The sequence below is a fragment of the Cavia porcellus genome, unplaced genomic scaffold (genome assembly GCF_034190915.1).
Source record: "Cavia porcellus strain 051 isolate PalLab524CR breed Dunkin Hartley unplaced genomic scaffold, mCavPor4.1 scaffold_30, whole genome shotgun sequence".
NCBI lineage: Eukaryota > Metazoa > Chordata > Mammalia > Rodentia > Caviidae > Cavia > Cavia porcellus.
This window is the reverse complement of record NW_026947513.1, coordinates 8,778,827-8,800,246: the sequence shown is the minus strand read 5'-3', so window position 1 is coordinate 8,800,246 and position 21,420 is coordinate 8,778,827. Positions and strand designations below refer to the sequence as shown.

At 34.6% G+C, this 21,420-nt stretch overlaps 1 protein-coding gene across 2 annotated transcripts in view; it reads right to left on the bottom strand.

Annotated features, from left to right (window-relative positions):
* Stim2 (stromal interaction molecule 2) overlaps window positions 1-21,420 on the bottom strand; it is a 144,841-nt gene that overhangs the window by 63,017 nt on the left and 60,404 nt on the right. For both annotated transcript variants that reach the window (XM_063240514.1, XM_003467390.4), the window contains exon 3: window positions 93-207. In XM_063240514.1, coding sequence (XP_063096584.1) covers window positions 93-207 — 115 coding nt within the window. The remainder of the gene's footprint in view (window positions 1-92; window positions 208-21,420) is intronic.

Sequence of the window (21,420 nt, the reverse complement as noted above, 5' to 3'; positions counted from 1 at the left end):
CTTTACAAAAGCTTATGCAATAAATGACTAATCCACAGCTAAATGTCAGAAGCACTGACTATGAAGGGTCCAGATCACTTTAACAATCTTACCTTCTGATGTCTTCCACTGTTTCCATAAATCCTCAACAGTTATATGCTTATCTTCTCTGTGCAGATGGCTGTGTTTATTAGTTGCATCTTTATATTTCATATCTTCTCTGATAAACTATAAAAGAAAAAATACTAAACTAAATATACTTAACTAGTTTAGGTAAACTAAAAAATTAAATCCGGTAATAACCTAACAACTGGTATATTTCTGGCTCTTTATAGCCATATTTTTACACATTTATCAATGTTTTATAAATATTTTGTATTATAATTATGATGACAGCAGCAACAGTGAAAGTATTATCCAATATGCATACTTCAGCAGGTAATATTCTTAATTATATGGCCATACAAATACATATATACACTAATTTAACTTTATATCAGTCTCATAAAGAAATTACCATAGTTCATTTTATAGATGAGAAATCAAGCCATAAATAAAGAGGCTAAGTAACAGGCCCATATTTAAAATAATGAAGAGCAGAATTTGAATTTCAACCCAAATCATGGTTATACTCAACAGCATAATATACTATCTCAATATGATACATTTTTGCCAAATACTTAGTATTAGCGTATTTACAAGCATAATTAATACTACTATCGATTCTTGCATCATATTTCTGTGTTCTATTCTAAGTTGTTGTAACTCAACAACATTTGACTATGGTGTTCAGAACCACTGTATTTTGCATAATTGAAATATATCTCCATCAATCTTACTATAAAATATATAGAGAAAAAGCACTAAAACTATCTTGGCTTAAAAGTCATTCAGCTCATATCACTTTTGTAATTGTTTCCCAGCGTGTGCCAATTAAAAAACAAATTCTTTTTTTGATTGCTTATCTCCAATTTAACAATCTTGTCTCTGGACAACCTTTTACACTTTATCTCTAGATACTTCTTCCATATGAACTCATTAATTATATGAAATAGGTTTTTAATTTTTAAGTTTGTTCTACTTTGGATTTCTGACTTTTCTTATTTTGGTATTCTTTAGTTGGTATCTTTGTTGAATGCAAAAATATAAAATCATACAAAAGATTATTTCTGAATTTCAAAATTGATAATAGTTCCAAACCTAAAGCATATGTCTCTGATTTTCATATACGGAGAATGAACATCATCTTTAGACAAATATTGTTTTTGGCCAGAGTTATACCATACTAAACTATTTAATAAATCATTTCATTTTTCTCACCTTCCATGACCTGAGGCACAAAATGAAAACAATGATAATAATAATAATAAGTTTTAGGATCAAAAACACTATTTACCATCTGGTCAATAGACTATCATCGGTCACAACACTGACATTGGATTATAATACTGTAAGCAAAGAAATTGAAAGTTACCATTTGGGATTTTACAATACTTTCAAAACATCTGAGTCACACATGGGGAAAATGTACTTGTTTTATAGACACTATCCATAACAGACTTGAAATTAAGAATTTGAAGGAAAAAAAAAGAAAGAAATTAAGAATCTGGTCTTTCAACACCAATAGTTTAAAAGTGCTAATCCACAAGACTTATGTTAGCATTTATGTATTGTTGTTCTTAAGTATCTTAATTTCTTTTTTCTAACTGCTTCTTTAACTTATATTTAAGGAGGATAGTGTAACTGCTCCAACTCCTCATATTTCTTCTATTCTTCCTGATACTTTCAGAATACAGTAGAGATATCTGGAAAAAATCACTACTACTGAGATGTTTAGAAATCTCCTCAATCTCGGAAAAGGTCCAAGAGCTAATAAGGAAATTTAGACTGAAAACTATGAAGATGAACAGAAGTAGAAGAAAGCGTCTCCTGGAAATGGTCCAGTCAGCTTGAACAAATGTCAACTGCTTCATGTATGTGATTGATGCACATTAAAAACGTGTCCTAAGAAGTCCTTTCTATCACATGAACACTAACAACCTAAAAGTACAGTTTTGTGGCTTGAGAATTAATATAATTCAGAAACAAGACAATTCCTATAGAGACTAGATGCAGTATTCTAGCTATTTAATAAATTTAAAACAACAGAATAAGTTTATGGATGAATAGCAAACATGTACTTAACAAAACAAAAGATATTCAAAAGAGGAAATCTGAAAAGGAAGAAACAGGGAAATACTTGCAGGTTACTTAGTAATATAAAAGAATTATCTGTTCTTAGAGCAAGCTGAGTGAAAACTGAACAGATTAAAAATTATCAACTTCTCAATATCCTATACTAGTATACAACTCTGACTGTGCAGACTAAAGCTTCACAGACAACTGCTAATAGTAGACATCAAGCAGGTTAACTAGAAAAATTTTGAAAAGTCACTGATAACTGAAAATGTATAAACAAAAGATACTTCTGTTTATTGCAATCCATGATTTAAGAAGTCTAACACTAGAATATGAAATGCTATTAAGAAATACTTATATTACAGCAAATATTAATGCAATGTGCAATAATATGTAACTACTCTAGGAAATCTTACATTGATAATACAAATGAAAGTACTCAATAAATAAGTAACTACTGGATATTCTCTCAAGGATTCATTCATATGATTCTCTTAAATAAACTCCTGTCATAGTATTAAAAGAATTTGCTTTATGTACCTCCAAGAACTTCATTTCTGATAACACATTAATTTCAGTGTCTTATACCTAATTATCCTACATATGTCTGAGTTATTTTTATGATACTGTCTGAATAAAATCCAGCACAACAGTTATCACACACATTATATGGGTGCTATCCTCAGCCCATAACCTTTCCTGAGGAACCACTACCAACACTTAAATGTACACCTCTGCTTGCTTCCACTCTCCTCCTTCAAACTACAGCTCTGTGATCAAAGAACACCTTAGAAGAATAATCCTCAGTCTGGATCCGCATGGCAATTCTTTCTCACTAGAAACTACAGCTGAGATCATGAGAAGCTGATTCCCTTGGCCATGACTCTGGTCTCAAGCTCCTCTGATGACAAGGCGTTAAGCACACTGATATCAAAGGTACCATGTGATGAACAGGCAAGATGGGCCAGATGGCAATAAACATGCAGAGAAAAAGAGGTTAAAGAGCATAGAGGTGACCACAAAGAAAGCAATGGCACCACAAACAGTCCAGCACTTGATGACTTTCCACTTACAGTTCCTCAAGAAGCCCTGAGTAGCGTAATCTTTATCCTGATTTCCATGACATAACCTGTGTTTTCTCTTTTATTTTTAAATGTGTAATTTTAAGGCCATAATACCCAAGAAATGTAACAGCACAGTTAAGCACTCAGACTCTGGGGTGTGACAGACATATGTTGTTGTCGTCAGCGGTTGTGTAGAGAACAATTAGAATCAGGACACAGAATTTATAACATTATTTTTGGTCACCCAGAGTTAACAAAAGAAAGTGCACGAAATCTACCCACAACACTCAAGACACACAATATTTAGCCAAGGGCCTGAATCCCACAGCAATGTCCCATATGAGTCCAGATGAAGACCCAGAGCTCATGACAGTGCTTCCCACAAGTCCAACTGGACGTCTAGAGCCCACCAGGACTCACGCCAGTCTCTTTTATGGATCGGTGCTGGGAAGGCCCAAAGGTCAGAGGTGGAAGCTAGAAAGTCTATGTCTGCGGGATGAAGGAGCTGCGCTGTTAAGTTGAGGATTCTACACTGGAGCCGAGAAGTCAGGCTCAAAAAAAAAAAAAGCAGGGCTGTCCTGAAAAGCACCACAGCTATCCTCAGCAACATGGAGGCTCGAGCTCCTCCAGAAGAACCAACGGCTCAAATAGCAACACATAGGAGAACCCACAATGCCTCACTCGTCTTCTGCACATCTCTTTATGCTGGCAACTTTCCTCAGGTGGACTATCTATGCTCAGCATCATGCTGATTTAATTCAGCTGTCGGTAAGTTGACCATCAGTTTTTAATCCATAACATATGTTCAAAATCTGACTCTACTGCTTAACTTTTTTTAGTCTCTCATTTGTCTTCTGTACAAAAAGAAAAACTGTTTACTCCATATGGTTATGAAGACTAAATTTAACATGAATATATAGTATACAAAGAAAAATATTTACACTTAAGAGTTCAATTTCGGATATAGAGGAAAACCATAGCCTTTTCGCTAGAGATTCCAAAGGATAACTGTCATCAAAATAACAGTGTCCAAGGTCTAATACATGAATTAAAGCAAATAGGTTCCTTATAAACAATGTCAGTGTTTATTGAAAATACAAAAAAAATACAAAATACAAAAATACAAAAAAAATACAAAATACAAAAAAATTGAAAATACAAAAATAAAATACAAAAAAATACAAAATACAAAAAAATGAAAATACAAAAAAAAAAAAAACTCAGTAAAATGTCTAATACACAACAACCAAAAAATACTACTATTATTTCTGCTTTTTAAAGGTAAAAAAACTACGAGAGGTCAGCAACTTCTCCATTTCAAATGGCTATTTAAAAGGAGATCCAAAGGGCTAAGGATGAAGCTCAGAGATAAGATCACTTGCCTAATACACACAAGGCCCTTTGTTCAATTCCCAACCATAGCAAAAGGGGGAAAAAAGTGTAATGGAAGTAAATTTTGAAGAATTCCAATATAAGTTCTCCAGCAGTGTCCCTATCTGGATAGTCTATAAAAATGCACTGATCCCCAAACTCTTAGAAGTGATAGGATGCTAATCAAAAACAAATTGTCAGTATTTCTCTTTGCCCTCAAACTATTCAAATAGCAGAGTAGCTCAGACCACATTTGGTCTTCACTCCACACAGATATCCAAATGTGCTAATTATTTGGTCTTTTTTTTTACTATTTTCTTTTTGGCACCGGGAACCAAACTCAGGCCCTCGCGTCTGCCAGGCAGGCGCTGCATCGCTGAGCTACATGCCCGGCCAAAATGTGCTACTTATTACTGTTGAGACTTTTAATTACTTTATTCTCTGTGCTTCAGTTTGTTCATTTCAAAACTGGCAACTTCAAAGGGTTATAAGGTTTAAGTGGTTTACTTTATATAAAGTATAAAAAAAGCCATTTGGCAATTTGTTATACAACAGCCCAATGGATGAATGAATAGATATTCACTCAATGAATGAATGAATGAATGAATGAATGAATATTCATCAATGGATGAATAGATAAAGAAAACATGGGTTTTTTTCACAGTCATAAAGAAGAATAAACCTCAAACATTTCTAAGTAAATGGACACAAATATACGGATACAAATTCTCGATGATGAATGTTATCATTATGTATATGTAAAGTGGTCCAACAAAATTAATTTTTTAAAAAAGTGCTTGATACATGTTAACTCATTAATGTCAGCACTCAAATTTTATAGAATACTGGGGTTGGTTTTCAAAATAATGAGTTAAATTTTTACCGACATGTACTTTCTAAAACTGAACGAAGGCTGACTGAGGCACTACATTACACTAGCTGATAATCAGTGACCTGAGAATTCTACAAATAACAGCATTATCACATCTTGACTTGAGGCGCACCACAGTAGATGCTTCAATTGATGCAAAGTCAGGGGCTAGTGCTAAAATCCGCCTTATTTTAATAGCCTTGATCTTATCAACCACAACAGATACAGACAGATACAAAATAGACACAGACAAAAATCAAACAAAAAGCTATAAGCAAACTGGAATTCTGCATGAAAATAAAAGATAAATTATGTACCATGTCCAGACAAATACCCATGAAATCTTACAAACTAGTACTATGCTCAATCAGCACAGTATCAGCAATATAAGGTATGTAATTCAGAACTAGTATGAATATGTGAATATTTAAATAAAAGTAGGTATTAAGGATTTAACAAACATAAAACTCATCCTGTGTTTTATTTGATAACATTTGTAAAGTCAAAACTTACATTTCAAGTAAAGATGATGTTACAGAGATTAGTCATCCTCCCTTGTGAAACATAAGGTTTTTGAGTTCAAGTATACTTTCTTCGTTTGTTTTGTTAAGAAGTCACATATAACTTATCCCCCCTTAAAAAAAAATAAAAAAAAAAAAAACTACTGCATCAGAAAAAAATATAGACAAACAAAAGACAATGAACTGGGCTGGGGATTTAGCTCAGTGGCATATGCGCCTGTCTGGCAAGGGTAAGGTTGTGAATTCAATCCCCAGTACCAAAAAAAAAAAAAAAAAGACAATGAACAGCAGGAAACAAAAGACAGTGCTCTCTTAGATAACCAGAAGTAAGTGTGTGCAAGGGCTGCCCTAAGTCAGCTCTTTAGCGTTCTAGGACCCCTGGCAGTTTCTCTAAAGAGATGGAACAGGGAGTCCAGAGGCCAAGGTATTCAAGATCGTAGGACTTGTACTAGAGACAAGTGGATTGAACAATGAAAGAGAACATGCACACGCAGACAAGGCTGGCTTGAGCTTTCAGCTAACTACTGATCAATATATGCATGACCAGAAATGGTTGTGCAAAAAAGGAAAAAAAAATCCTCATCTGAAAGAATAAGGAAATAATCTCTGATAATCATCTATGGCAGAGATTAGTGCCTGAGTCACAAGACAGAAGACTATGAAAGGTTTCAGTTCAGTACTGGGGAATATTAACCCACAACTAAACCAAACTGATCTCTTTTCTTTACCGTGTGTGTGTGTGTGTGTGTGTGTGTGTGTGTGTGTGTTTGTGTGTGTGTGTGAGTGTTGACAGAGTCCTGCTATATAGTCCAGGTTGGCCTTGAACTTGTTGCCTAAGCCAGCCTCAAACTCACAGCAATTCTCCTATCTCAGCCTCACTGGTGCTGGAATTACAAAAGTGTGTGCCACCATACTGATTCTGCCTTTAAAAGCTTATGAGACCAGAAAAGTAAACTGTTTCCAAATAATTTAGCTCAGCTTTACAACAAAGCTCAAGAGTATCTATAGAACACAAAATATCCTATACCAACATGACAAGATTTAAAATGTCTAGCATTCAGTGAAAAACTACAACACATGCCAAGATACAGGACAACAGAACTAAGAGATATCAATCAAAACCAACCCAAACACAGTACAGATAAGAGAATTCTTTTAAAAATATTAAAATAGGTCTTATATATAGCCTCAATATTCAATAAGCTGTTAAAAATATTAAACATATTAAGGAACGGCATATAAGATTAACTGGATGGTATGAGATGAAAAATACATGGATAAATCAAATACAACAAAATGAAAAATGAGCAACCTAAAGTACAATAAACAGTAGAAACTATCCAAAATGAATATGGAACTGTGAAACAACTTCCAGCAGCCTAACACACGTGGAACCATAGTCGGTAAGGAGAGGAAAGATAGCAACGAAAATGTATGTATTTGAAGAAATATAAAAATTTTCCAAACCTTATTAAGTAACCTAAACATATATATTTAGAAGATCAACAATATCCAAGTCAAGAAACAGCATGATAATTACACTAAGAGATGTCAAAATCAAACAGCTGAGGGATGGGGATATAGCTCAGTGCCACAGTGCCTGCCTGGCAAACACAGATCCTGAGTTTGATTTCTGGTACAAAAAAAAAAAAAAACCTTAAAACAAGGATAAACAGAGTATCTTAAAAGCAATTATGGCAGGGAATAATAGGAACATATTTTTCAAAGAAACAAAGTAAAGTGTGCAGCATATTTTTTATTAGATACAATATGGAAAACACTTATGTAGCACATATAATCCATGAAAATGAAAAACACTGCCAAAAATTCTTATCCAGCAAAAAATATTTGCCAAAAATAAAACTTCAGAAACTCAAATAATTCAGTACCAGAAATTCTACACTAGAAACATCATTAAAAATCCTCCAACCAGATGGAAGTCTGAATCTTTATAAAAAATACAGTGGTGCTTCAGTTCATGAATTTAATTCTTTCCATGATTCTGGTCACAAAATGAACTGGAAGAGAACCAAATCAAGTTTCCCCATAAGGTCAACGTTAAACCTCACCACTAAATTTAATTCACTTCTCATCCAACTCATTTTGCAACCAGAATCGTGGAAAGAATTAAGTTCGTGAACCGAGGTACCACTAAAATTACTGGCAATGAAACTATGTAAGGAAATACATGCAGTTTATAATAAGTCACTTATATTTCAATAAAGCTTAAAAGGAAAAAGTGTTCTTTATGAATATGTACAGGAAAAGGTATTTTTAATACATCTGTGAAAATACAAAATAGTATATAACTTTTCTGTAGGACCATTAAAATGTTAAGCAGTTACTGCCTTTAAGCTAGAAATTCCACCATTTAGAATGTATCTCACAACAGTAACACAACTACACAAAAAATTCAACAGTTTTTAATCACAATATTATTATTATATTTTATCACAGTATTATGGATAATAATGCAATTTTGTAACTACTCAAACTGCCTCCCTTACAATTGCTAGATGAATTATAACAAAATTAAAAAAAAATTTTAAATATGATAATATGATACATCTATTTACTTTTTTTTTTTTGTACCAGGGATCAAAATCACAACCTCACGCTTGCCAGGCAGGCACTTATGCCACTGAGCTAAATCTCTGGCCTTACATTTAATTTTAAAGAAAGAAATGCTTACAATAGTATCTGATATTTAATAAAATTATGTCAACTGAGTCTGATTACTTTGGAATATTTTATGCTAATTATAAGCTCAGGACTGTTGTTATATATCTAATATACTTTTAAAACACAGTGAAAAACTAATTCGAGCTTCTGATACACATTTTTATACTCTTAACTTCTGTCCTAATGCAGAGATATTATCTGGTTCCACAAAGGTGCTATTCAATCATTCTCAATACGCTCAAAACTAGTTATATTCATTGTAATACCATCATCTCTAATTTTTTAAAAAGCCTTTATACTTACTCTATAAGTATAAAAATAAAATTATCCAACAATGTCATAAAATAAAAGTATTTCCAGACTACTGTTGAAGACATTTACAGAAGCAACATTCTCATTTTCGGCAACTTTCAAAATTCAGTACTTAAAATATTTTCAAAAGAATTATTTAAAATGTACTAAATTATGATAATCCTGAGTTATCATTATGAACATTATTACAATCTTGTTACTGTATTTTCATATTCTCCCAGTTCCCCCTTTCTGTGGAGCTATCAATGTCTAAACTAAGAAAGACTAACCAATCACAATATCCCTATTTCTATGTCCACAGTGATGAGAAGTAGGCACATGATTGTATCAGATCAAACAGAGCCAATATATATCCCACCTTGCAGTTTTGCTGGAATACTTGGAAAAAATAAACTCTGTTTCACTAAAGTTACCTGATATGATTTGAAGCTGTTAAAGGCTACTGGGCCACAACACAGGGAGAGTCAGCTGGAGAATTTGGGGGTGGGGGGACAGCTCCAGTTGAGACAAACAGATGAGAGTTCTACTAGTAGTTGTATGAGAATATGAATCCAACCAGACTCGAACAATTCTGGGATGTCTGGTTAAGTAATTCAATATAGTTCATTTTCTGCTTCAGTTAATAGTATGTTACTCTATGTGCTTAGATGATAGCACAGATATAAATAATAATGTAAGACTAGCAGTAATTCTATTAAGCTACTGATGACATCATGAGAAAAGAGCTGATACAAATAGTGTCTTTGCTTGAAAGAACACAAGGGATAGACATCTCAATGCTTGATGGAAGCTCTTTTGTCATAAAACATGACAGCAAAAAAAGGGGTTTCAGTTACCAGTCGTAGAACACCTTGCATGGTGCGGTGATATTTGATTTCATAAAGTTATTTGTTACAGAAGCAAAACAGTCATTCAGTTTCATTGTATTACACATGAAGAGGCTCTTTGCATCAGAGAAAGCAGCAAAAAAAAAAAAATAGTATCTTCAAAGATGTCACAAATGTGGCAATTACATCATGGATCATGCTCTTAATTTTCAACAGTTACTAGTATTTCTTGATGAAGTCCAGTCACATTATAATGCTTTACTGATATAATGTCCAGTAGCCAAACAGAAGATGTGTCCTGAAGAGATCTACACACGTTGGATGAAATTAGACTGTTTATGAGTAAAAAGGAGCAAGAATATCCATGGCTTGTTCATATAGCTTGGCTTAACAAACCTCACGTTTTTCTTTTTGTTTTTGTTTTTTATAGATTTTACACTATACTTCAATATACTGGACAAAAATCTACAAAGTATAGGGAAAACAGCAGAAAGGAAATTTTAAACCTTTGAAAGAAAACTTTCAGCTTTTGAAAGTGGGCAGCTGAAGTATTTTTCTAAATCTAGAAATGCATTTAGAAAACTCTCTAACATAGGCATACAATCCTACAAGCCATTAGGAAATCTATAAAGAATTTTCTAGCACTGGATCAGCTGCGAAGGAGAATTTCAGTAACAGATCTTTTATAGTTCCATAAGATGGACACAATCTTGTCTTTTCTTTTCCACATAAAACCAAATTTGAAGAACTTGTTCTTTGCTATTTATATTGGTTAGATTTTGGAAACTGGGAAACAGAGTTACTGGAATTTCAACAAAGCTCTATCTAGAAAAATAAATTCTACAACTTGCATACAACACTTGAGAAGACAGAGTATGAAGGGATGACAAAGGACAGCACAGTTGGCAGTTTTGAAAATGAATTCTCTGCTAAACAATTTTAAGTCAATGAAAGCACTTAAAATTGCTTTTCTTGCTTTGTTTGGATCATCTGATGCTTCTGAGAAGCTGTTTTCAGCTTTGAATTATATCAAACCTCAAAAAATAAACAGTTTAACAGATGACCTGAGTGCTGCATGCGCTACTTACTAACGAAGTATGAGCCAAGGTTTACCAAATTATCAGATGCATAAGGCAGCAAAGATCACATTAACTGAGAAAAAAAGCACATGAAACGCAAACTTTTACCTTTAAATAAAAAGCTATTTGTGGCATTAAAAGCTCTGTTATTATTTTTTCTTTTAGGATAAAAGATCTTACTGTATGAGGTTTTTTTTTATTTTCCCTAACCTAAAACCTCAGTATTCAGCTTTAATTGCAGTATTGGCACTTTTCAATAAGTAAGTGAATTTTAGGCTGCAAGTTTGGGCACTCTGTCTGTAAAAGGTTCACCACCACTCTAACTGATGCTGTACTTGCTGGCAAATACAAATGTAAATGGTAAGCCTCACTAACCAATCAATTCTGTTAACACTTTCAAAGTCCATACAAGAAATCAAAAGGAAAGTATACGGATCACTGGCTATGTAATTAATTGTGCACTGGGATTTCAGGGAATGCCTAAGAGAATAAACACAAAAAACTGCTTACCTTGACTTCAGTCAGCAGAAAACAAAAATAAAAGCTTGTTATATAACTGGTTGTTAGAAACACTGAAAAACTTGGCCAAATTAGACAGAATCAGATACTGTATAGCCAAAGAGAGAATTCAGAAGACCTGGCCACTGGTGTCAATGTGATTTTAACCAATGGTGCAACTGACAACATATGTATGAAATATCAAGTATAGGCTAGCATTACGGCACTTCGAAGAGTTTTAAAACATTATCTGGAATGCACTGCTGAAGCTTCTGAATTACCCTGTCAGCCCTAGCTAATTTAGAAAATAAACTTTTAAAGCTACCAAGTTGAGACAAGCAGAAAATATTGGAGAGAATTTGGAAAGATGAACTGATATTAATAAAAGAATACTAAATATCATACATCTGCATCAATTATTTTACATGGGGCAAAAATTTCATGTGTGATGAGATGGAGTGCTCTTTATAGGAAGCATTCTGTGGGATGAAGAGAGTTTTGGAGCTGAAAATCTATCCTTTGGTTTGTATAGCAGTGCTATACAAGCAGCTCTTTCCACATAACCTGAAAACTATGCAACCAGCATAGGACCTCAAATCAGCCTACTACTGCAGAATTGGTAAGATCTCTTGTGATTCCTAATACAGTGGCAGTTAATGCTGCTGAAGACTCTGGGACTGGTTGTAAAGTTAAAAGATTTTCATAATGAAACTTAAGTTAAACCAGACCGTAACAATCTAAAATGCACTTGCTTTGATTAAGAGTAAACCATAAAGCAAAAAACAAGCAGGGGTATATGAGCCAACCACAGTTACTGTGAAGACGATGACATCTGCAACAGATACAATTACCATTCTTTACACTGATGACCTCATTAAATTATACCCAGAAAGCAAAGGTGATAAACATGGAGATTATGAAGATGTAGCTTACTCTGAAGCTCATAATGACTCATTTGATTTTCCTCTTATTTATAATAATGTTAGCTGCAATGTCTTACATGTTGAGTATTATATAGTAAAATACAGTAACCTATCTGCCTCAATTCCTGTGAAGTAGAAAAAAAAAAGAAGAATCAAAGTACAAGCCTCGATAGGCTTCCATGTGCCTCAGGTGGGACAACTTAACAACAAAAGATAATGATAAAATGAGGCTCATTTAAATCTATGAGTTCATGATATTAACAACCAAATCTCTCTTGCTCGCTCGCTCTCTCTCACACACACGCACACACACACACACACACACACACACACACTTCTCTTTCATCCCCTTTGGAGGAGTTTTGGAAACTATACCCTGCCTTTTTAACACAAATACATAAAATTATTGAAATACTAAAGTTTCCCTTTAAAGAATTAATTTAACTAATAAAAAGAATTAACACAAAATGTTACCATTTTCCAATCTTTTTAATAAACTAATGTAGATGAGATCAAAGATGTTGGCAAAACTTTTGTTTAACTCTATGCAGCTTTATGTTTAACTTTATGCAGCTATTTAAACAGTAACTTCATAGTTAAGAAAAAAAAGACAACAGAGAGCTCAGTAAAGCAGAAAATTAGGACTGAATTTTGAACACTTAAATTTAAGATAACTATTAGATATTCAAACTGAGATGATAATGCAGTTGTACATAAAAAACCCAAGTTCAGAACTATACTAACTGCATAATCTTTTTCAAAGCCTGGGTATAAATAAACAAAGAAGAGTAAGGACAGAAAAATAAAGAGGAAATTTGAATTGGAGGGCAACTACTAGAGTATAAATAAAATAGGAAAGTATGAAAGCCAAGTGAAAAAAAACAAAAAAGCAAGCCAAGTGAAGAACAGAAGTGTCGCAAAAAGGAAAGCATGTTTAACTCTCATGATGTTTCTAAACAATATGAAGACCAAGAACTAACCCTTGCATAGCAACACAGATACCACTTAGGAGAACAACAAGATTGTGTGGGGGGTTTTTTGTTGTTTTTGTTTTGTTTTGTTTTGTTTTGTTTTTTGGTCTCAGTGGTAGTGCTCTAACGTTGGGGCTTATATGTACTAAGCAAACACTCTACCACCAAATTACATTCCCAGCTATCAGAACAGTTTTGGTGGAGTAATAAAATCAAAAGCCAGTGATTTCCAGGAAAATGATGGAAAAGTGAACAGCAGAGAAACACCTCTCTAAGATTTGGTGTCCAGATGCTAGAATATAGTAACGTAAAGAAGGGAAAGAGGAGGGAAGTGGGTCCCCCAGGATCTGAAGGGAGAACTAAAGCTCACAAGAAGAGTGAAGACAGGGATCTTAACAAAGAAGGATGCATTGAGCAGCACTTTCTGCGTTAGCCAAGATTTACTGAGGGAGAGGGACAACTCAAAACTGCAGACACGTGGTGGTTAATGGCAACCCCAGAAGCCTCCAGGGAGAAATGCACCAGTGCAATAGGGCAGTGGACAGTGGACTGCAGTGGCTAGAGTCACCTGGGTTCAGACGTGGTCCAAGGGAGGGCAACAGGGCAGTTGCTATTTTAAGAGAGCTAAAAATTCAGAGCAGTTGCAGACTGGCGCCATTTAGCAGTTCCCAGTATCAGGGTGAGGTTGAGTTGAATTCAAATCAGTGGGAGGTCGGTCAGAGTCCAGCACAAGTTGGCAGGAAACCAAGTTCAGGTAAGCAGGAGGCACAGGAAGTGCTGTAGGCTCAACAGCTCAGGTCCCACCTCAGAAACAGAAACCAACATGAACCTCAGTGGAATAAAGAAGCAGGTTTGCTGGAATTATCAAGCACCCCACCATAAGTCTACTGCAGGCTTGCTGGGATAAATCAACATGGATCTGGGATCGATCTGCCCGCGCTGTCTATGCGACAAGAGACTTCCTGAAGTAGACGATTTTTGCTTCTTTTCTTCCTTTTTTTTTTTTTGGCTTTTTGCTTTTTTCTTTGTTTCCTTAACTGTTTGTTCTTCTTTTTATGCAAGTATGTATCTTGTTTCTAGTTTTTGGTTGTTGCTGTTGTTTTGTGCTGTTCTAGTTTTTATGAATTTCTTTACCCTTTTTCCTCTGTCGTCTTCTTCAACTTTCCAAAGTTTGCATAATCTTCCTTCACCCTCCTGCCTTGCTTCTAATCACTTTCTTTTCTTCTATTTTGCTCTTTTTCCTCTGAATGTATTTTAAATTTTCTCCCCTGAGGGAGAAAATCCATCTCACTACAAAAAGAATGGTTATTGTCAAGAAATCACTCAATAACAAATGCTAGCAAGGTTGTGCATTAAAAGGAACCTTACTGCACTGCCGGTGGGAGTGGAGACTGGTGCAATCAGTGTGCAGATTCTTCAAAAACCTACAACTAGGGGTTTCATTTGACCCAGTTACTCCCGTTCTTGGCATCTTCTCAAAAGAATTAAAAGCATCATTATACAGCAACATATGCAACCCATGTTTATAGCGGCAAAATTTGTAATAGCTGAATCTTAGCAACAGCCCAAATGCCCATCTGACAAAAAAAGTTATATCACAGTAGTACTCTGCCATGTAGAAGGACAAGCTTTGAGACTTTTCTAGGCAAATGGATGTACCTTGAGACCATACTCTTTAAGTGAAATAAATCAGACACTCATGTTACAATCCCACACTGTTTCTGTGGTGTGAGAAACTAGAAGTGTAAATGAGAACCAAAATGTATAACAAATATTGGGAAATTAGAGGAAAACAGGAAGGAAAACAAAGGAGGAAGAAGAACAAGGGAGGGATGAAGGGAAAGGAAGAAAGCGACAAGAATACAAGGTCAAAATGGACACAAGGCTTTTGTAAACAAGTAGTGAAAGAGTTGCCGGCCCAGATGGAACACTGTAACCAGAAAAGGCTGCAGCTAAACTCCTCCCCCCTTGCCCCCTATGCACTTGATTGTAACCCTATATCCCCATCCTTAAGGACCTGTGCGCCAATGAGATACCTGTGCATCTCTAATGGCATTAGGGTGCTGCCCTAAGCTTAGGCTATTTAGATTCCCCCACGCCACGGGTCCGAGAGAGACCTCCAGATTCCAGTGGCCAGTACGCCGGTCTCCTTTCCCGTGTTCCCGGAATAAAGGCCTCTTTTATCCTTTGAAGACAGACCTATCAAGTAGCAGAAGAGGCGCTGAAAGGCGATGAGGGAATGGGAAAAAAAGCAGCAGCAGGACAAATTCCCCATGCTGAATGTTATCAATATGTACGTCTAAAATGTACTGATAAAGAAGAAGACAAAAAGCAAAAGCCTAGGGTGAGTTCAAGAAAAAAGAATTAGTACTAATCCCTTTTGAGGGATTTTGCTATAAGCCAAAAACAAGGGTATGGGGTAATAATCAAAGGGAAAAACAGAGTCAAGGAAAGTCTTTACTTTGTTGTGTTTAAAGGTAGAAGAAACAACAGTAAGTTGGAGGGGCTGGGGATTTAGCTCAGCGGCATAAGCGCCTGCCTTGTAAGCAGACAGTCATGAATTCGATCCCCGGAAAAAGACAAAAAAAAAATAGTAAGTTGGAGAAATGGGAAATGTCCAAAAGAAAATGCATAATATTATAATGATCACAGAATATTTCCAGAAGCACTGCTGCTCCAGAGTAAGAAGAGATGACATCAAATACATGGGCAATCATTTCAGAATAGTAGAAAAAGTTTTAGACAAAAATACAGATTGTGAGCTCCCAACTGTTATATGACTTCTGACAGTAAAAAGAAAAAACCATTTCTACCCAAATGCTATCATCTTTAATTAGGATTAGATCACTGACACATTTTAAATTCAACACTGAGCATGGAAAATAAACTAGCAATCAAGAGTTAAAGAAAAGAATGTACTAATTATACATAATATACAGCAACACGAATAAATTGAGTGAGAATACTATTTTTCTCAATTCAGATGGTAGATACATGAGTGTATACATTTTTCAAAGTTCATCAAACTTGACACTAAATCTCTGAATTAAATGTTAATATTAAATATTAACTTATAAAAACAAAAATCTTTTAATTCATCAAAAATTTAAAGGAATTCATTATTTTTTCACAATTTTATCCACTAAGAAGTTATTATCCTAAATATATGCCTTATCTCCTGGGAACTTTAAGAAAGCCAATCATTAAGAGATCCCATCAATTTATCATATAGAGTAATTTTTCCAGTGCTAGGGACTAAATGTAAGGTCTCATAAACACTATGCAAGCACTCTACCACTGATCTACATCCCCAGCCAATGACGAGTAGTTTGTATATGTCACCATCATATGCTAGTTTCTCAGAGGAAAAATACAAATACGAGAAAAGTCTGTAGCATTTCAATCAGTAAAGCTCAGAGAGGTGATATCAATACTTAGGAAATGATAGTTTTTTAAGACTCACATTTATAGCCTACAAAGAAAGTTTAAATTCTCTTAACCACCAAACACATGCTATGCAATTAATGTAGGACAGGCAATGCTCAAAGAGTGGGCTAGAGAATGGAAATGCCATACGGGAAGATAGTACAAACAGATTACTTTGGCTTAAAGGAAGAATGATGGAAGAAAATATAAAAAAGCGAGACTTCTATTTGAATTAAATCTTAAAATTAATGTTACAAGATGGCTTTATTTTGACAAGCAAAATGAAACAGTAAGAGACTGAAAAAAAACTGACTCAAATGTTTCTATAGGCATTATGTATAAAAGAAGTTGTATCAGTGGTTCTAATGTAAAGAAGACATTAAAAACATGCTTAGGAAATGACCATAGCTTGAAAGGCATGCTATTAACTATACTAGAAGGGCTCATGAATTCTAAATTAAGAAGCATAGGCTATTTTATAGACTATGGCAGTGATTCTCACAGAGTAGCAACTGAAATAGCAGAAGCAACACCATCAGAGAACTCAGAAGAATGAATTACTGGGTTTTATCTCAAACCTAATGCATCAGAACCTCTGTGGTTAAGCCTAGCCATCTGTGTTGTAACAAGTGTTCTGGCAATACTAATAGGCACTAAAGTTTGAGACTTCTGAACTACGAAGCAAGTTTTTGAAAACAGCATATTTCAAAATGTTTTTATCAAGCAATATTCAAAATGCATTTAAAAAGAGAAAAAGACTAGCAAAGGCTAAACCAGTTAGAAATCAAATAATAAAACTCAACAACCCTAGAGACAAGAGAATAAGATGAGACTGAAGCAATGAGCCAGAGTTGAAGGTAAACTAATAAACTTACCAATAAAAATAATTACATAAAGAGAAACAAAAAACAGTATTTTTATGGAGAGCAGTGATAGACTTTCTAGAAAGGAAAACAGATATGTTTAGGACACTAACCCCTATCACAATTGCCTCATATTTTAGCCCTTCCTTTTAAAATCTCAGTAGAAGCCTCTGTGACCCCACAACTCTTCCATTTTGCATTTCTGAAAAACAAGTATCACCAGTGCAAGGACTAGCCAAGGGCCCCTGGACCACAGCTGTAGCAGCCTATGAGTGTGCGTGTGGATGGCTGGACCAGCAAATGCTTTCCTAGGAATCCATAAGTGAGGACAGTACTCTATGGCATTCTTTTCACAGCAAAGTCTTTCAGAGTTTATACTTTTACACTTATAATGGCTGTAAAAGCCTGTAATGGCTATATCTTATTGGTTCCTAAGATGCTTCAATTTTGCCTTTTTATGATCCTCATGCAACAAAAACAAAAACAAAACAAAACAAAAAAAAACCCTTCATTTAGCAGACCCAATCTCTTCAGCAAGCACATATACTTGTTAACATTCTGAGCTCCCATCATAACTGCCCATCAGGCTCTACTTGCAATATTCCAGGGCACCAATAGGCCACTTCTTCAAACATTCCCAAATTCCTCTTGCAAACCAGTGCCAAACAGTTTTGAAGCACATAGTCACAGAAATGGCCTCAATCTCAGTACTAATTTTTTGTATTGGTCAGCTTTTCCATTTCTGAGACAAAATACCTGACATGTAAAACTTATAGAAGAGGTTTTTTTTTGTTTTTTTTTTTTGGCTCCTGTTTTCAGAGGTTACAGTTTATGGTTAGTGTATGAAGTCTAAAGAACTTCATGGTGGAGAGGCATGATAGAGGAAAGCTATATAACTCATAGTAGCCTTAAAGCACAAAGAGTTCAAAAGAGCAAGAGACAAGGGGTTGGGGATTTAGCTCAGCGGCCTAAGTGCCTGCCTGCAAGTATGTGGTCATGAGTTCGATCCCAGGTACTTATAAAAAAGAAAAAGACAAAAAAAAAAAAACCAAAACATAAAAAAGAGCCAGAGACAAAGACTCAGCAACCAGATATAGCTTAAGGCTATGTCCCATAACCAACTCTCTCCATTAAGGGCCCTCCTTCTAACTACCTATTCATCTATGAACTTAGCAATGGATTAACCCATCTATGAAGTTAGTTTCACATATGAAATGCTGGTTATCATTGTGTGTGTGTGTGTGTGTGTGTGTGTGTGTAATGAGAATACTTGAGATCTGGTCCCTTAGCAAATTCAAGCGTATTATACCATGTTATTTACTATAGTCATCAGTACACATTAGATCCCCAAAATTTACTGATCTTATAACTGAAAGTGTATCCTCCCTTATCTGTGAAATGTTGGGTATGCTAATTACCTTAACTATGGCACTCATTTCACAATATATATATACATTAAATCACAATGTTGTATGTTTACATATAAGATTTCATTTATCAATTATACCTCAATATAACTGAGAGAAACAGAAAAAGTAAGAAAGGGAAGAAAGAAGGGAGGAAAGGACAGAGAAAAATTTGGAAAAGTCAAGAAAGCACCTACCACTAAAAAAAATTCTAAAATCAATGAGAGGATCAATGCACATTATTTTAATATAAAAATATTTTCAACTATATTATCTGTAGAGAACAAAAATATATAATCACCTAAAGCTAAAAACAAGAAAGATTCTGACTGTATCCTTCATGTTACTAGAAAACACATACAAAGACACAGAGTGACAAACTAAAATGTAATTGATACAAGTTTTATTAATAGCAGAAATTCTGACATAATACTTAAAAGCAAGTAACAAGTTAGGGAGCCAGACAGAGGTAAAGGTAGGTTTAACAGAAAGTAAACTATGATAAGTCATGGGTGAGGGTAATTATATGGGTTGTTGGCCTAGTATAGAACCTGTTTATACCTGTAGTCTTGGTATAATTATTAATAGCACCCTCTTTCATTCTTATACATATGCCAGCTTGAATGATGAATTGTATGGTAACTTACTATTTATTATAACAGTAATGTAAAACTAACAGTGTTAAAACTTACCATCAGACATAACTACATTTAATTCATACATGAAATGGAATAAATATGTTCTGTACCACTCAAATTCAGATCTTTTAAAAATGTATATCAAGTATGCTAAACTCTCAACTAAATATTTTACATAAATGCAATGCCATGCTGTTATGTTGAAAATGCTCAGGGAAGGAGGGGAGGAGAGGAGCAGGACTGGCAGTACAGTTAGGCTAGAACCAAAGCAGAGAAGTCCAGATGCACAATCCTGATTCACACTCCTACTCCTCTGCCCCCTTTCAGTCTGTAACAGTGCTGAATATGAAATGCTTGTTAAGGTAAACTAAACATTAATGGAACAGGAATGACGATTTATTTTTTAATGAAAATATATAATTACCATGCAGTCTGACATCAGAAATCTAAAACAATTTGAGAAAAGGGTAATAGCTCTACTATTTGAACTGTGCTAACTTCCAGAGAAAGGCAGAAGATATTGAATGTCCCAATGCTTTGTAATGCCATAAAATGATTCCAGAAGTTTTCGTTTCTGCATACGCAGATCTCTTGCTACAGGTCATAATTTTCCAGTTTCTTAATAAGCTGCATTTAAGAGTGCTTACTTATCATTTTAAGTACATCATTCCACACAAACTATGTAACAGTAAGTTACTAGCTTATCACAAACACCAGATTAGTCCATATGTAATTGAACTATGAAGTAGCAATGATGCTTCTTAAACAGTCTATGAAGAGAGAATATTCTACAATAAATACATCAGAATTATGGGGTAGACAAGAGATGAGGCAATCAAAATACGGTAATATTTAGAATCACTAGATAAGAAAAAGTCTTCCGATTTCTACAGTGGTTGATTTGAGAGGCAAGCAGATATATGACTACCAACACTGAGAAAATTAGTTTTTCAAAATGCCATAAGTAGAAAAATAGCTCAACAGCAGCTGGTAAACAAAGCGAAAAAGTAAGAAATAGAGGAGGAACTCCAGTAAATAAATATTACAGTCATTAAAGCAAGAACAGGGGCCTGAATACTCAACTAAATAAACACTAAGGTAGGAAAGAAAATTTACAAAGTTAATATTCTAGGCACAACTACAAAGTAATGAGATGTCCTATATGCTTCTCAACTATCTAGATCAATGATGGTGAACGTGTGGCAGACATGCACGGCAGGCTATTTATTATCATTAAAAGTTCCACAGGATCACCATGGTTGATCTAGGTTATAAAATATTTTACTTACAAAAGCAAAGGATTCCTATCCAAGAAAAGCATATACATAAAACTGCCTTACAGTAACGGCATATCCATGACCCTACCAAACCCAGAAAGAAAGTTTTAAAGTAGAACTGGGACATAAGAAAGCTCACAAAGTACAAAAGCTGCAAAAAAGTATTTTTTTGCAAGGCCATCACAGTGGTCCAATACAAATACTATGCCAGAAATTATAAGAACTATTCAAGCATAATATAAAAATAACTAAGATTTATTACAGTAATTCATGAACTTTTCATAGAACCAGTCATAAGAAAATAAGAGTTATAAGTATAATATGTAGTCTTAAAAGATCAAAATAAAGACCTTCAGCTACTATCTATATTGTAAAGGTTTAATCAAGTGATCCTCAAACTTCTTCAGTCACCATAATCATTCAGAGGACTTGCTAAAAAGAGAAGGAAAGGAGTGAAAAAGGGAAGACTGAAATGAAGGGAAGAATTAAGGGAGGGAAATATTGTTGAATTATCCACTCGATATAATAAAATGG